General features: G+C 39.4%; 1 protein-coding gene across 1 annotated transcript in view; it reads left to right on the top strand.

Annotated features, from left to right (window-relative positions):
* The window catches only part of mrpl11 (mitochondrial ribosomal protein L11), a 404,609-nt gene extending 390,388 nt beyond the window's left edge, over positions 1–14,221 (top strand). The window contains exons 5-6 of the mRNA XM_039769143.1: positions 7,012–7,171; positions 13,719–14,221. Of these exons, the coding sequence (XP_039625077.1) occupies positions 7,012–7,171; positions 13,719–13,848 (290 nt within the window). The 3' untranslated portion in view covers positions 13,849–14,221. The remainder of the gene's footprint in view (positions 1–7,011; positions 7,172–13,718) is intronic.
* Positions 14,222–18,834: the final 4,613 nt, after the last annotated feature.

The following is an 18,834-nucleotide window of genomic DNA, read 5'->3' as shown; positions in this document are numbered from 1 at the left end:
TTGTTTATTGAATAAAATGTTGAATTACGGAAAATTTTTGATATGCCTCTCTGTTCGGAAGTAGCAGCTAACAGATTATTAACTTGTCAGAGTTCAAAGCCCATAAGTTAATATACTTTGGAGTTCATGATGTTAGTTACAGAGGCACGTGGGGAAGATGTGGTATTAATTCCGGTGTTTAAATGAGGATTAAGCTCTGAAATAAAGGATGAGTTAGTCAGCCACAGTATTGGTAACACACTTGATGTGGTGATAGAGGAAGCCCAAAAGGACCAACCTTCAGACCGTTTGAATCCAAGGGTGATCCAGAGCCTATGGGTTTGGGTAAAACAACAATTGGTATTAGTGAGCTGATTAAAGGAAAAACTCTTATGTTGGGGTTGGAAGGATGGGAACGTATAGTCAAAGAACTTTTTGCAATTTCCTGTGTGGTTAATAATACTGCCACAGATGCTCTGAATGATTCAGGAGCAACCGGGAAATTTATTAGCTCCTCCATGATTGAGCATTTACAGATCACTCCAGTACATCTTATGTAATAAATTTCGTGTCCTTTTGGTGGATGGTCATCCCATTGTCTCTGGGCACTTAGATTATGCTACAGTCAAGATAGGAATCTTTCACAAAGAAACATTGTCCTTTTTTGTTATTCAGTCTCTTTTGCCTCAAATAATCCTTGGATACCCCTGGATGCAGAAGCACAATCCTGTTCTTAACTGGGAGTCCAAAGGTATTATACAATGGAACTCATACTGTATTCAGAATTGCTTGAAGACTGTACCTAAGCCAGTCCTTTGTAATACTGTATACAATACAATACAATTTATTTTTTGTATAGCCCAAAATCACATAAGAAGTGCCGCAATGGGCTTTAACAGGCCCTGCCTCTTGACAGCCCTCCAGCCTTGACTCTGTAAGAAGAAAAAATGGAAGAAACCTTGGAAAAGGCAATTGAAAGAGAGACCCCTTTCCAGGTAGGTTGAACGTGCAGTGGGTGTCAAAAAGAAGGGGGTCAGTACAGTACAGTACAATAAATAGAACAGAACAAACCCTTAATACAGTATAAAAATAAAAATGTTAGAAGTACGGAGTAGAATTTAACAGTAGATGATATCACATAATATGATTTGGATTTGTTTAGAGTCCTGGAGACCTCATCCATCAAGCTGCCTCCCCCATTTGGCCATTCCACAGCTGAAATAGCACTAATTCGATGAAAGGACCCCTCTTTCCCACGATTCCTGCAATCCTCCATCAGGGATGACTTTACCATAGGCAGGCAAAGCAACTTGGCAGGTGGGCCGTGGCACCAAGTGCCACATTTGAGTACCGAGAACAGAAACAGAATAGGTGAGGGTTAGTATCCAATTATAACTATCATGTTACTTATGTTTTAGTGCTAATGACTAACAACAGAGATGCAGTATGTATAGTAAATCAGCAGCTCTAGTCAGGATATACTAAACTGAAGTAGTGAGTCTTCAGCTGGGATTTTTAAAAGCTGAGACCGAAGGGACATCTCTTATTGTAGCAGGCAGACCATTCCACAGTTTAGGGGCCCTGTAACTAAAAGCTCGACCTCCCACTGTTATTTTATTAATTCGTGGAATCGTAATCTTGAGATCTTAATGTGCACTCTGGTTTGTAAGTCATGATAAGTTCAGACAAATAAGCCGGACCTTGGCCATTTAATGCTTTATATGTTAAAAGGAGTATCATTCCTGCTTTCTGAATATTCTGAATATATTAATGTGTTTAATGAGCAACACACCCGAGTGTTACCTCCACACCAGGACTATGACTGCACTATTGACTTAATGCCATTGGCTGCAATGCCTAGAGGGAAAGTTTACACCTTGTCACGGCCTGAACAGGAGGCTATGGAACAATATATTGTGGAAAAGTAGCAGAATGGTTTTAATTACTCCATCCAATAGTCTGATGGAAGGGCATGGAATGGCCCTGACTCCAGACATTGATTTACCAAAAGCAGACCATATGCTCCTGTATGTTAGAAATTAACTTGGACATGAATTGTTATCCACTGAGAAAAGGGGGGCAGGAACAGCGGCCATAGACTGGAGCCAAATATTTGTTTGATGTGTATGTGACCAGACTGGAGTGAACTATTAGATCCATTATAGCTGTGTATTTTTATATACCTTCCTGAGAAAAACTGTCTTTGGGTGAGGTTTACGCTGTGGGATTCTGAAGTATTAAGTGTTAAACAAAACAAAAACTACTCCTGACATGTCCTCTATAAGATATTCTACTAGGTTCTCCGCTTCACGTTTCCAAGATTGTCTGTGCAAATCATTCTTCTATATGTTGTTTCCTGCTCTAAAATAACATTGCAGTTCTTTTTATTTTCACCAGTTATAAGTGCAGAACAAAAAAATTTTTTTTTAATTTTACCTCCCCAATCCCACCTTCTGTTCTCCATATGCCATTGATTCCAAAGTTTATGATCTTTTTATTTAGTCTATATTGTCATAGAAGAAATGGGTTGAAACCATTCAGGCCTTGATAATGGAAGAGTGGAACAAGTTTGCCTCCTGGGGGCCATGTGTTTCCCCACCACAATAGGTGGCAACTCTAACATGCGCACACCTGCAGGGCTGCATGGGAGTTGTAGTTTTGTTAGATTCCGCCTGACCCAGAAGTACTTCCTGTATGTAGCATGGTGGTACCAGAAGCACTCCTAGGTTCAATATTAGGGAGATTGCGCTGCTTCACCAGAGGGCTTTGGTGTCAGGTGTATAGGAAAAACAAAGCTTGGAGGGGAAGGGTTTGAAGAGAAAGTTTATTGTAACATGTAATGGAGAAGAAACAAAAGTTGTAAAGGTAATTGTGTTCATAAAAAGATTTTAGTTCTACTGGAAATTGTATATGGAGTTCGGGGTGCTGCTACACCTCCTACTGGCCCCAATGTAAAATGCCAAGCTCTGTCCATCTGTCATGTGTTTACTTGCAAACTACTGGGGCTATAGAACCTTGATCTTGATCAAATGCTGATGACCTGATACGTTGTAGAAATCCAAAACATCTGATATACTGGCAAAATTGTCAGACTGACCTGTGCATGTGGCTTGATTATAGCAAACTGATATGCCAACAAAGTGACACAGTGGAAAGAAAAAGAAGACTATCGACATCTGCTGAGCATCAAGCAACTCACGAAGGTGGATGACGTGATGAACAGCACCAAAAGATTAAAACAGGACAAAGACCAGCAACATCTGCTGTACATCAAGTGCAGGATACCGAATGCAACAACATCAAAGACATAGAAACGCTTGCGATCATCAAATACGTGTTCAGAAATCATAACTGAACTGGCAGCTGTTGCTGCTTATAGTTTTTGTTGCAAGTTGGTTAATGATGTTGCCTTATTGCTGCAGGGACTACATTTGAATTTTGGCCCGTTTACAACACACGTGAAGGTTGCTTATTCTTCCTGTGCCTGTGTGAGCTTTTCTCCAGGTTCTCTTGTTTTACGCTCATATTCTAAATGCCTGAAGGGTAAGTAAATCTGTTGTGTACTCAGCAAGACTCCCATCCATTGCATAGGTTCCCAGTACCTGTGGCCCAAATGGATGGGTGGAAAAGTATTGTTTTAAAAATATATTTAGATTTGATGATTTGGTTTAGGATGATTATGGGGTTTTAAATCACCAGGTTGCTTTTCTGGAGGTGGTTGTTGCCATTCCTGCAGGTGCACAAAGCACTAAATAAAATCAACCCCCGTAAGACAGCAGGGCCAGACAATGTCCCTGGGCTGCCTCTCAAAGCATCTGCCAACGAGCTGGCTGATGTTCTCTGCTCCATCTTCAACCTTTCCCTCAGTCAGCACATCATTCCGTCCTCCTTTAAGACTACAATCATCGTCCCCCTTGCTAAAAAAAGCCCACCCACCTGCCTGAATGATTACAGACCGGTAGCACTCACTCCAATCATCATGAAGTGTTTTGAGAGAGTGGTGCTGGCCCACATTCATAGCAGCATACCGGACATTCTGGACCCCCTGCAGTATGCCTACTGGCCCAACAGGTCCAGCTCGGATGCCATCACAGCTGCACTTCATTATTCCCTCTCCCATCTGGAGAACAAACACTCCTACATCAGGATCCTCTTTGTTGACTATAGCTCCGCCTTTAACATGGTTATCCCCCATAAACTCACCCCTAAACTGTCTGCACTTGGCCAGTACCCCACCCTCTGTGACTGGCTCCTAGAATTTCTGACTAGCAGGCCCCAGTTTGTCAGAATTAGTAACAGGATTTCAGCCACCATTATCATAAACACAGGCACCCCACAGGGATACGTCCTCAGCCCAATCCTCTACACCCTTCTCACCCAGGACTGTGTTGCCTCCCACAAAAATAACATCATCCTAAAGTTCGCAGATGACACCACAGTGATTGGACGCATCACTGGTGGGGATGAGGCGGCCTACAGGAGGGAGGTGGACAGTCTGGCGTCATGGTGTGAGGACAACAACCTCACCCTCAACACAGATAAGATGAAGGAGATAATAGTGGACATGAGGAAGGAGAGGAGACCTCACTGGCCACTGTTCATCCGAGGGCTTGAAGTGGAGAGGGTGAGCAGCATTAAATACCTGGGCGTCTACATCATTGAGGACCTCACATGGAGACACTTAACACCACACAGGTGGTCAAGAGGGCTCAACAGTGGCTGTACTTTCTGAGGAGGCTGAGGAAGTTTGGTATGTCGACCAAGATCCTCTGCAACTTTTACAGCTGCGTTGTTTAGAGCATCTTGACCAGCTGCATCACCGTGTGGTACGGCAACACTAGTGCTATGGACTGCAAATGCCTGCAGAGTATGGTAAAGACTTCTGAGAAGATCACCAGGACCCCACTGCCCTCTCTGCAGAGCATCTACAACTGCAGAGTCCGCAGGAGAACTGCCTCGATCCTCAGGGACCCCACCCACCCCCAACACGAACTGTTCACACTTCTACCCTCAGGCAGGAGGTATAGTAGTATTAAACTCAGGACTTCCAGGCAAAAGAACTCTTTCTTTCCCAAGGCCATTCCTAAATAACTGGCTGGAGTTTATAACCATGGTCCTCCTCATTCTATCTACCTCACACAACTGTATTTGACTTGTCCATCACACACCTACCTGCATATTACCTTTATATTTCTATTCTGTTTTTATACTTTATGCTGCCTCTGTTACTTATTATCTCTCTGCTACTTATTATTTATGTTTATCTTTATACGTTGGTTTTGTCATTTGGTGTGGACTTCATTGTACAGGGAAACGTGTTTCCTTACTGTGCATATGACAATTAATTTTAAACTTGAAATTAAACTATAGTTTGGGGAGGAAGTACATTCGTACCTATTTACCCGCACCTCCCTTAGCCCCTCCAACTCCATACAGCTGCTCTGAGGCCACGCCTCCAAGCGTCAGTTGCTAGGTAACTGCATTTACTTGGCACTGCTAGAGTATTCAACATCCTTGCTGTGCCCCATTGCCCTGTTACTGAGTTAGTGCTCTGGACTGCATTGGTGACTACAGACCGCACGCTCTCTTCTTGTGTAAGTCTTTGTGCTGTGATCTTTCTTTGGGTTCCTTACTACTCTTCACAATCAATTAACTGCCCGTTACATTTAACTAGCTTGTCGTTTCAGACCAGATTTGCTTTCCTTCAGCTGGGGAGGATTTAGTGACATATTTATTCCAGCTTAAACATTTTATTGTCAGTTTTGTCACTTATCTTCTTGGTTACAGACATGTTCTGTTTTTTATATGTCAAACAAAGACCTCAACAGATTACAGCATGCTCAAATCTCTGCAGCCAGACAAACAAAACCTTGGAAACGTACTGCTCAGCTCATGATTGTTATAAATCCTTGTTTTTTTAATGTCAAAGTGTTATTATTCAGTTTTATTGGCATATTTTACTGTGTGCTGTTAAATGTTATCATTATGATGGTGACATCACCACAACAACATGTTAGCTCTTTGTTTAAGTCACAAGAACTGCCATTGTGTGACTGGGACCATGAGTGCTCACCTCTTACCTATTAGGAGTGACACCTGTGGCCAGTCATGTGACATGTGTTGATGGCTGATGACATCATCGAGTCTGGAATATAAAAGATGACGTCATCATCATACCATTGTATGTATTGAAACTTAAAAAAGAAATAAAAGCCAATCCACTTTTAGTGCCAGTTACGCAAATTTAATCCAAGATTGTTTTTGGATTTTTGCTTTGTGTCTTTTTATTCTAATTCCCAATTTTGTGCTTTTGGCCATTAACAACTGGCTTTTCTTGTTAGTTTTTCCAAATACCAACCTTTTCATTGTAATTGGTGAGAACCCTTAATTATTCTTCTGATAATTTTCATCTCCTGGCCACTTCATTTAAGATCAGCCATTTTGGCAACTGGCATGCTTTGAGTCAACCATACGCTAGCTCCAGCCAACACAGGGCGCAAGGCAGGAAACAAACCCTGGGCAGGGCGCCAGCCTACATCAGCCAAATAAGGTTGAAATTTTGGGCACCCTGGTGTAAACAATTCATCAGATATCCTAATATTTGAATGAGGAATTTTAAAAAGTAAGGACCTAAATGTAACAAAAGAAATAAATGGGCCGCCCTTCTAATAAAATGTCACTGCACTCAAACCTGCAATTGGCATCTGGCAGGCTGGAATGGATGGCCACGGAGGACGCCACACTTCACCTACTGTACTAAATGGAATGAAGCACAAGTGTGTTGAAGAAAGCAATTAAAATAAATACTTTGCTTGTGAAATATACTGTTTGAAGCTTTTGTTAAATGTTCTTAGCAGTGAGTTTTTAATTTTTAAGAGCATAACAAAACTAAATCATCGTACAGCTACTGTACATGAAAGGTGCTAAGCGTGGATGGCAGATAATCATTTAGTATAGTAAATTTTAAGAGCTGCTCAGTTTTAGTATATTTTGTCAGCAATTGATTTCTAAAGGTACTGTTTTTCTCTTCAGGTCATGAGGTGGCGGGCATGGTTTCTGTGAAGCATATTTATGAGATTGCTAAGGTGAAAGCAAAGGATGAGAGCTTTATCCTGCGGAACATGTCATTGGAGAACGTCGTCAAGTGTATCATTGGCAGCGCACGCTCCTTAGGCATCAAGGTTGTTCATGAGTAAGTGACAGGCTGCATCCATCTTAAACAGCCCTTTTCTTTTTCTCTCTGTACTTTTATTAAATCCTTATCTTAATACTGCTCTAGACAGTGAACAGCATAAGAATATTGGGGGTCAAAAGGAAAGGTGTATGACTTTTACTTTAAAGAACTGCTTGAGTTTAACACTCAAAACTGTGCACATCTGTAATCCCTCATGGCATAAACCAGTATTGTTTTGCTTATCTTGTCATCACCACATTTATTGTGAATTTATTTATATTGTTTTCTGCATATTTAATATCCCATGAATCTGTGCATGTATATGCACTGATCTGTCACATTAAACACACATGCCTGATATTGTGTAGGTCCTTTTTGTTCTGCTCTGACCTATCAAGGCATGGACTCCACAAGTCCTTTGAAGGTATCCTGTGGTATCCGGCGACAAGATGTTAGCAGCAGATTTAAATTCCTGTAAAATGCAAGGTGGATCCTTCATGGATCAGAATTGCTTTTCTATCACATCCCACATATGCTCAATTGGATTGAGATTTGGGGAATTTGGTGGCCAAGTCAACACCTTGAACTCTTTTGTCATTTTCCTCACACAATACCTGAGCAATTTTTGCAGTGTGGCAAGGCATGTTATCCTGCTGAATGAGGCCGCTGTCATCTGGAATCACATCTCCATGAAGGGTAATCCATAGATTTGGACCTCAATGGTATTTAACAGCATTGATATACCAATAGATTATTTATTTCCTTTATAATTGAAGGCATATTATTATTATTATTAACAACAATAATAATAGTAATAATAATAATAATAATGGTCCAGGGTGTCACATGTGATAAAACAGCAACAAGAAAAACAATGTTAATACTACTACTGCTACTAGTACTACTACTACTAATAATAATAATAATAAAAATACAACTACTATGGCTACTATATACTATACTACTACTAGTAGTAGTAAGAAATTAAAAACTACTAATGCTACTATGGAATGTGGTCAATAAACTTAAGTACAGGTTAAAATGAATGTGAATATTGAGATATTTAATAAATGAACATGTGACTATATACACTTATGAATTTATCTAAACTTCATTTTGTCCTTCCAATGACAGCAGATTGCAGTAAGGCATTTACTAAATCAGGAATGTTACCTACCAGTAAAGTTAACCAACAGTTGAAGTTCAGCTGGTCTTATTACTCTTTTTGTGTGTTAAAGTTGCTTGCATGGTGCTTTTGCACAATTCAGACAATTACTAACTGGTAAGCAGAGAGCCACCTGCATGTTGGTAAAATTTCCTGACATGTTGTTAATGCAGTAACGCACAGAGCACTTAATACATTGACTAATGTTAGCAGCCATTAGCTACATGTACAGGTCCTGAGATCAAAATGGCAGTAATAAGTAATCCTCGGCCATGTGTTAGCTAGGTACTGTTAAGCAATTGATATCAAAATGATTACACATAATGCTATTGTTACCCCATTGTTACTCCAGTGAACGGCTAGCTTTACCGTAGTGGCTATTGATGTAACATTAGCTAGTTTCTGTAAAATGGACAAACTTAGATTTCTAAACACACTGCAAGTACAGCAAAAGGTGCTACTTCATTCATTCTCATTCCTCTGATCAGTCCACCTAACCTGCATGTCATTGGTCCATGGGAGGAAACCCATGCAGACACAGGGAGAACATGCAAACTCCATGCAGGAAAGACCCGGGATGTGAACCCTGGTAATAATGTGCAGATAATATTAGCTCAGTCCTTCCAGTCTTATATATGTTTAAATAATTGCTTTATCCTTCCATTTATATCCAGAGAGGCAACTTTTTTTTGTTTTGCTTCTCTGTTATAAGATAGATGAATTTTCAAATTCACCATTGCCTTTCAGTGGGAGATTTTGAAGTTTCAAAACTTTGTACAGTGCGATATGTTCAAGATATCCAAATGAAAATTGGATGGTCTTGACACTTTTCCTTGAAGAATAAGCAGGCCACATTTTAACGAAACTGGTTTCATGTAGGCCGAGAGACATGGCTGTTGCAATACAGTAGAACCTGTGGTCACGAATGTTTCCGAACATGTACAAATCGGGTTATGATCAAAAAGTTCACCAAACTTTTGCATCTGTTCACGACCACACGCTATGGTGGCGAACAAAACCACTGCCGGCCAATTTCCCTTCATACGTGCCAATGATTTCCACACGTGTTCAGTCTCTCCCTGTACATCATTGTCGGTCAGATGTGCGTGCTGTATTTCCTGTGCTTTTGCATTTAATTTTCATTTAACCATGGCATCTAATCAAGTAAAGAGTGGTAGTGTTTTTGAGAAGAAAGGTTCAAAGAAAATTGAAATCCAATTAAAGATAGAAATCTTTGAAAAGTATGAGCATGGCATTCATGTTACTGATCTTGCCGCTTAGTACAAGAAGTTGAAATCTACTAGAAATCTATCGATTTCTAAATTGAAATTTCCCTTCGCGGAGCTGGACTCTGCCTCAAAACTGTAACCTCCTCTCCACCCAGCTTCCTCTTCATCATGCCAGAACTCGACTCATGCAAGGTTAGTTTTCTTGGTTGTTTATGGTTAGTTTTTGTATGAATGAAGGATTTTTCAAACTGTAATTTTTTCCCTGTGCTTAAAACTCATAAAAAGTTTTATAATAATGTTTTGTTTTTATTATTTATTTCAATATCAGTGACACTGAGAATAAAGGCCATGCTAGTATTCCTTTGTAAGCCTTTTGAGCCCCTTCATCATTTTCATCTGGAGGCTAGACCCTTGAGGTTGATTGAAACTGAGAGTCATTCCCCTCCCTGGTTGTCCACATTTATTTTGTTAATAGTTTTAAACTATTTAAAACTTGATGTTTACTGTTTGCTCTTAACACTAGAATCCCTGAAGCGTATGGCAAAACTCATAGTCCCTGGCCACCTTAAATTCCTTCGCACCTCTCCATTAGCGTCTTTTGTTTTGTAAATGTGTCTATCTGCACAAGCAGCAAGCAGCCTGCTATCCCATACCTCCACTGCCGCAGTTCCACTCAGGAAAAAGTTCTCCCAGCTGGTCTGTTTATCTGCATGTGAGGTGCCTGGAATTTGCAGGATGACGCTTGACCTCTTGGTCCATCCAAATGGTGCCATCATTCATCTTTCGCCTGGTGCAGCTGCATTGTACTGATATGTGAGTGGATGTTTCTTGCCAGGAGGGCTCTGTTCTCTTTCTCTGAAGTAGAACCCTCGTCCTCATCTGATTTCACCTCTGTTAATCGTACGTCTTTATTTAAAAACAGCAGTGTCAGATCGGGGCAAGCGTGAACGTGACTGAGAGAATAAAACTGAATAAAAAACGCTAAATTTTACAAGAACGATACATTTACATCAGTTGTTACAGACTCAAATCAAATGTGTATTTTTATTGCATGTCTTCTGATGGCTGCTAGCTTGACACATATTTTCTTTAAACAAAAGTGCATGTTAATGGTACATGTGTTATGTTTTTGCTGAATCTGAAAAGGTGGAAAAGAATGCCATTTAGTTTAATCCTGTATGTCATTCTTTAACCAATGGATACCCGCCACAGCACTTAGCCGGCACCCTGCTTTACAAACTTATCAAATTAGGGTTAGTCTGTAACACAAGCTGCATTCTTTTTTTTTGTTACAGCAGCCTATGCTTCTTTTGACTTATTTTTAAATTTTGCTATGTACTTTTTTTTTTTTTTTACTTGGATGAATTTTTAAGCTTCTGTTAATGAAAGTGTTTACCAATAAATAAATAGGGAATAAAGATGTTTACAAAGTAGCACTTAGTACATTCAGCAACTCCATTCATAAAAGCACAAATACATATAGTGTGCCTCGACTTATTTAACCTACAGATGGCCACTGACATGACATCTTTTGCACACAAGCATTGGAACTGCACACGGTGGAGTAGGGGTCTGGAGTGGGCAGGGTGCGCTTAATACAATCCAATACAATATATTTTTTGTATAGCCCAAAATCACACAAGAAGTGCTGCAATGGGCCTTAACAGGCCCTGCCTCTTTACAGTCCCCCAGCCTTGACTCTCTAAGAAGACAAGAAAAAAATTCCCAAAAAAACACTTTTAGGGAAAAAATGGAAGAAACCTTTTGGAAGGCAGTTCAAAGAGAGACCCCTTTCCAGGTAGGTTGAACGTGCAGTGGGTGTCAAAAAGAAGGGGGTCAATACAGTACAGTACAATACAATACAATACAATACACAGTACAATACAAATCCTCAATACAGTATAAAAATAAAAATGTTAGAAGTACGGAGCAGAATTTAACAGTAGGTGATATCACATAATATGATTTGGTTTTGTTTAGAGTACTGGAGACCGCAGCCATCAAGCATCCCCCATTTGGCCATTCCACAGCTGTAATAGCGCTAATCCGATGAAAGGACCCCTCTTTCCCATGTTTCCTGCAATCCTTTATCAGGGATGACTTTACCTTAGGCAGGCAAAACAACTTGGTAGGTGGGCCGTGGCATCAAGTGCCATATTTGAGTACCGAGAAGAGAAACTGAATAGGTGAGGGTTAGTATCAAATTATAATTATCCTGTTACTTATGTTATAGTGCTAATGACTAACAACAGAGATGCAGTCTGTACAGTTAATCAGCAGCTCTAGTCAGGATATGCTAAACTGAAGTAGCGAGTCTTCAGCTGGGATTTAAAAGCTGAGACCGAAGGGGCATCTCTTATAGAAGCTGGCAGACCATTCCACAGTTTAGAGGCCCTGTAACTAAAAGCTTGACCTCCCACTGTTATTTTATTAATCCTTGGAATCGTAAGCAGACCGGCATCTTGAGATCTTAATGTGCACTCTGGTTTGTAAGTCATGATAAGTTCAGACAAGTAAGCTGGACCTTGGCCATTTAATGCTTTATATGTTAAAAGGAGGATTTTGAAATCTGCCCTAAACTTAAAAGGGACCCAGTGTAAGGATTTAAGAACTGGAGTTATATTTTCATTCTTTCTTGTTCTTGTAATAATTCTTGCATCAGCATTTTGGATTAACTGGAGGCTGTATAAAGAACAGTTTGAACATCCAGTAAACACCACATTGCAATAGTCAATCCTACTAGAAATAAATGCATGAATTAATTTCTCAGAATCCTGTTTATTTAGAAAGCGCCTTAATTTCCTAACATTTTTAAGATGGAAGAAACATGATTTGGACAACTTTGTAATATGCACTTTAAATGACATGCTAGAGTCAAAGATAACTCCTAGATTGCGGGCTGATTCAGTAAAATTAATGGGGATTCCAAATGAGTTAAATGATGAAAGAATATTGTTGTGATCAGCGTCATTCCCTCCAACAATTAATATGTGTAAGGAGTCCGATATGATGCATCACAGGCCTTCGCAGTGTGCCAGTTCTACTATTCTCCTTGATCATGTCACTTTCCCCGCACAGAAAATCCATATGTTGCGAAAGGGTGAGTTTTCCAAATGAAACCTGACACAACTGATAATCAGTAAAACAAACTATTGGGAAATAAGATATTAAAAAGTGTGTTAAGGTCTGTTCAGCTGATAAAGGAAAATTCTTGACTTATGAATTAAAAAAAATGCATACAGTATGGATGTTCCACTCACAGGGAAGCTTGGAGGAATATTATGGCCACATATTTATTGACTTTACTGCATTGAGTGTTTGTCTGACCTTCATGTGCAGGCTTCTCATTAGTAGGAGTACAGTTACGTTTTTCCCCTAAAAAAATTTCATTTTTCATTTACAGTGGATTCATACGTGTGCCAGCATGGGCTCCCCACCTCAGATGATGTTGGGGTCTCCATTGACAGTAATGTCACATGTTGTAATGCTAGAAACTCTAAGGTACTTTTGGGCTTTACAATGGCCAGGACATTTTATTAAACTATGATCAACTTAACCTAACATGACTAGAGGCATAAGGCATAAACCAACTGCATTAGAGGTTATGCTACCCAATCTCTTGGCTTTGAAGGTGCCATTTGCAGTTTTTCTTTTTACAATATTAACATTGGACCTTAATCTGTACTTCTTTTTTACAAAATGCATAAATAAATATATATATAAATAAATGTTAGTAAACTCTGAAGATGAGTTTCCTTTCGTGTATAGACGTATGAAAACATCTTTGGATGGGCAGCTTCTTCAAGGTGAAGTTAGCAGTGCAACTCCAACATCGGCAACACAAATATACAAATGTTGTTAATGTCACCTGTCGGTTACTGCTGAAGAGTGACAAGATGTGGAAATTTTAATTCAGTTTAATGACAGTTGAACTTCCTGCAGAAGAAGAATTTTGTGCCAGAGACAATTTGTCCAGGTATGGCGGTTCTTGTTGGTCCTCATGGAGGGATTCTTTATCCTTCAGTATCAGTGAAATATGGCCTAGCGATGACCATGTAGTATAAAACAACCATGAAAAGTGGTGCCATGCTAAGTGGGACAGAGCACCTTGCCTTTCAGGGCTGTTCATTCATCCCTTTCATAATAATACAAATGTTTTAACTTTTTACAGCCTGTCTGCCACAGAATACCAAACATTTCTCCAGGAGGTGGAAGAGAAGCGCAAAGCAGAGGAGGCAGCAGCAGTGGCGGCGGCGTCGGCATCATCAACAGATCTCACATCTGCTGGAAAGAAGAAATAAGAACGAGAGAGGCCATCATCAATCCGTATTTTTAAAATGCTAGAAAGCAAGCAACTCCTCTCCAGTTTCCTTTTGCTACAGCTTGTAATTTGGAGAGAATGAGGTCTGATGCCAGTAAAGAGTAATTGTTTTAAAGATTATAAATTCCTCTTTTTGTCAGCCTTTTCTCATTTGCAATAGTCATGTCATGGCTTATTTTTTCTCACAGTTTGCATTGAAGTCACACAATATTCTTTCAGTGGTTTAGGACCTTCTGATAAGATCAGTAATAAGTACATTAAGTCCTTAACTGCCTTTTGCAAGCTGTACATTCTTACATTCTCTAAATTCATTTTCTCTCTCATGTATTTAATAAATTTTTTTCTACTGAAAATTGTGTTTATGTAATTAATTCACTCTTCAAAATTATTGAGTCCTGTATGCTATCTTGTTTATGTGTGGCATAACGGGCAGACACCGCTCCAACTCCACCATCGTAGGCCTGATTACTAGCAATGACGAGATGGCTTACAGAGAAGAGGTCTGCCTGCCAACTCAGCAGTGCTAGGAAATCAAATCCTTAATGTCAGAAAACCAACAAAGCAGAAGGTGCACCACACAGACATTTACTACAGTGGACCCCTTCACATTCTGCACACTTATTTGTTTTGTAGATTTAATTTTAAATGGATCAATTTGCTGTTTTTGCCCACCAGTTTACACTGTACAACCCATAATGACAAAAAAGTGAAAACATGTTTCAGAAAGGTTTGCAAATTTATTAAAAATCAAAATTTGAAATCTCTCATTCATAATAGTATTCAGACCCTTAATTCAGTACTTTGTAGAAGCCCCTTTGGCAACAATTGCAGCTTCAACTCTTCCCAAAGCAAGTCTCTACAAGCTCTGTATACCGGAATTTGGGCAGTTTATCCCATTTTTCTTGGGCTGATCCTCTCAAGCTCCGTTAGACTGGATGTATATAAACTGCCATCTTTAGGTCTCTTCACAGATGTTCTGTGGCAGAGGCTTCCAAACTCGGTCCTGGGGACCACCTGGTGGCTGCAGGTTTCTGTTCTAACCACATTCATAATCAGTGAAAACAATTAATAATGGACCTCATTTAATTAGCTGGTTTCTTTTCCTCTTCTCTTATTCATCATTCAGAATAGCACAGCACAATGGTAAACCTGTATGTTACATAAATTGAAATAAATAAATATGTATGTATGTATACTGTATTTATACATCTAGAACTGATTTATGTGAGCATAAGAATATTCTACCTGTCTCTTTCTTACATGTAATGCTGCTGTACTGTTAAATTATGATGTTACTGAATTGAATGTCTAAAATATTTTATCAATGGTTTAGCCAAAACAGCAGTGAATTTCAACATTTTTTAAAAATAACACTAGAGGGCACATTTGGTTTATGTAAAAAATGAAAAAATAAGAAAAGTCATCATTCATTTATTTTCTGAATCATAAGTACTTTTTATATTAACGCATATACTATTTCAATCAAATGTTTTACAGGATGTCTGCTGTCTGTGTATCATCATGTAGACAGGTAGCGTCTAAAAATAATGAATTGGGTATAAAAAGTAAAACTTGTGAAAGCAGATAAACCAATGCCAGAGATGTAAAAAGTCAATCAATTGTATTAATAGCATTTCTAGATTTTTTAGTGCTGTGCTACTGCATAAATACATCAGAACACTTACATCTGTCCTTTCACCCATCCATACATTGAGCCTGTGTAATCCAGTCTGAGGATCTCTGGGTGCTGTGAGCTATCCTGGGAACACTGGGTGGGATGCCAGTGTTTTGTGGGATTGAATTTGGTACAATTGCTATTTACCGTATTTACTCTTGTGCCGCGCACCCTCGATGCACACCCTAATTTTTACAAAGAAAATTGCGAAAAAAGTTTTGCCCTGTGTACGACGCGCATTGTGATTGTATAGGAAGTGTTTAGAGAGAGAGAGAGTGCACGAGCGAGCGAGAGAGAGAGCGAGCAAGCGAGAGAGAGAGCGAGCGAGCGAGCCCAAGCAGAAGAAGTAAACATTACAGAATTACATTTCCTCGTGTATGATGCGCACCTGATTTTCTAATGCTAATTTTTGGGAAAAAATGTGCGCGTGGTACACGCGTAAATACGGTATTTCAAATTATTACTAGTTATCTTCCATTTTGCTGATTAAAGTTAAATTGTGTTATAGAGGGATTGACAGACAAAGCTCTGACATTCTTGTCTAACCACAGTCAGGGAGGAAGGAGGCCTCAGGTCAGACAGGAAGATCAGCCAGGCTCACCGTCCTCTGGCAGCCAAAGGGTCCACACACTTGACTATCCAGATGTTTGCCTATTTTGTATACGCAATCTTGATTGGGTTCCACATAATTTTGTAGGGGATTGTCAACAGCCATGTTCTTTTAGTTGTGATAGCCCCTTACTGTTTTATAAACTTTCTGGTGTGGCCCAGCATATTTGGTGTTCCAGGGTCCTGCATAGGGAATCTGGAGAGGCCAGCTGCATTCTAAGAGTGGTACACGATCTTCCAGAAAGCTCTGTAAATTAGCTTTTAGTGACCGTGTCAAATATTTTAGATGTGTAGACATTTAATGAAGCAGTAACTGGAGCTCCCAGTTCTCTACTTGTAATGGTGTCATTGGCCCATGTGTAAATGTGCCATGCTGGGACTTTCATTTTTCTAAAGTGTCTTTTTTCAACCACTTTTTTTTTTTTTTTTTCAAAGTTCAACATGAACTGTTTTTCAGAATAAAGGCTGTCTTGACCCAGCGTCTTCACTCAGAGTTTTCTTGTGAGAAATTGCATTTTCAGTTCATTTTTGAGCAGGTATTCTGTAAATAGTCAGTTTTAATATTTAGTCTGCTACTGCTGAGTACTAAAGCCACTGCACAGTGGGCTAAAGTGGCTGCAGATTTGTTTCCAACTCTGGAGGTTATTTTGTGTGTAAATGAATAGATGTAGTCAGTTATTTATTAATCTGAATGATTTATGTTGAATTAGGCTTCGCTAATTGGTGACAGTAAGGTGGCCCAGCAGAGGACATTCTTAGTCCCTAACACGCTGTCAAAAACAATTGTTAGAAGAATAGCAGAATACAAAACAATCTGTCCATGGCTGGAGTGGCCGTACTTGTTGAAGCCCTTAATGCCCAGCTTTGTTTCGTTTCACAGCTCAGATGAAACAGAGAAGCCATGGTCAGCCTTAAAATGTGACTACCAAGAGTGAGCATGTCATTAAGAAACTGGAAATACAGAAAATCAAGTGGGTCTGCCCAGTTCAGTTTTATCTTCACTCTGAACCCATGTAAGTAGCTCCCAGTCCATCAGGTCACAACTATCAAACTGGCAGATATGCCATTTGTATTAAAACGCTTACAGTTTCCCGTGAGAATAGCTTTTGCTATGATAATTAACAAATCACAGGGACAAACATTCGAAAAAGTTGGTTTATTTATTAGAGAGAAAGAAACGATATTCACTCACGGGCAGTTATATGTTACATTGTCACAATGTAAGTCCAAACACGGAATCAAAATTCAATGTTATCTTGAAGAAAAGTTAATTCCGAATATTGTTTTTACAAAAATTTAAAGTAAAAGTGGAAATAATGCATATGTAACAATTCCCATGAAAATAATAATCTCTTTAAATTGTATATCTGATTAACCAAACCTGGGGGTTGGCGAGTAGAGGCCCCTCGTATAAATAAATGAAAAGGAATGAAACAACCTGCTGTTTCAAAGACAGTTTTTGGTAACCGTCTTAGATACTGCCAGAGCGAGTAACAGGGCAACACCATAAACAAGTGTGTTAACCTTACATGTCATCGAGCCCAATGCACTAACCAAGAAAGTAATGTCTAAATTACAGATGGTGGAGTGTTTTATACCAAGAAAAACACACAAAATGATCCTAAACTTGAGTGAAGTGTTGTTGAACTTCCTACAGTCACTGACGTCACACATTTCACACACACCTAGTGCACTCTGGGAAAGACCGCTATGGTAACTGCCTACTTGAATGTCTGAAAATGGTGTTGGCCATAAAGAAACAAAAATACAGTGATGTCACAATAAAGAAAACAAAAAAATCAAATTTTTCAGGAGATTTCAGAAGACAACAGAAAAACAAATACCAGTGTTGAATTCCTTCAGGTAAAAAAAAAAGTGATTAGGCCTATGATACACACATAAAACTTTATAAAACTAGCAGTCATAACACTGGTGTGTCTCTGATGTCACGACATCCAGCTGCCACAGGATAGTAATGGGAGCAGGAACACACAAAATCGTGATACCAGGAAAAAAGGACTGAAAATAAAATAGCAAAGTAAAAATATAAAGAACTGTGATTAATAGTTACTGTTTTGATAATGGCTTGTAAATTATTCTTTAAGAAATCTTTATTTAAGCAAGTTTTAGGAGGGCTGTGTCTGATTTTGCAAGAGGGCTTTGTCATAACTCTGGGCAGGACATTCCCCCAGGTAGACTACAAAGTGGCCACTAATCTGAGATGAAAGAGCAATCTAGCTGGATGAAATGGTGTGGGATGAAGCAGAGACAGGGGGTCTGAGGTGGGATGCTTAGGATTGGTCATTGAATAAGGAGAGCTACTCTGTACCACAGTGTCCCATTGGTGTCTCTCTGCCTTTTCGTCTCTCCCTGTCCACCATCCTCTATCCATGGATGAGGAGGCCAGGCCACATTTCATTTGAATGGCAAAGGAACAAATACTATTTAAGCAGAGAAACACCAAGAATTCCATGCAAGTTGAACTGATTATGTCCCCAGTAATGTTACTACTATTTTGCCAACACTCATTTTAACATTTGCATATTATTTTTTGGATCTCTTATATGCAATAATAATAAATGTGTATTTTAACTCCTGCATATTCTTTAACTCGATCTAAATGCCTGGTGTAAGAAATGTAAAAGGGAAGGCACCTGACAGAGTGGTAAGAGTATGGGATTG

Source organism: Polypterus senegalus, chromosome 11 (assembly GCF_016835505.1).
Source record: "Polypterus senegalus isolate Bchr_013 chromosome 11, ASM1683550v1, whole genome shotgun sequence".
Classification (NCBI taxonomy): Eukaryota; Metazoa; Chordata; class Cladistia; order Polypteriformes; family Polypteridae; genus Polypterus; species Polypterus senegalus.
The sequence above is the reverse complement of the archived record's forward strand: the minus strand, read 5'-3'. Positions and strand labels throughout refer to the sequence as shown.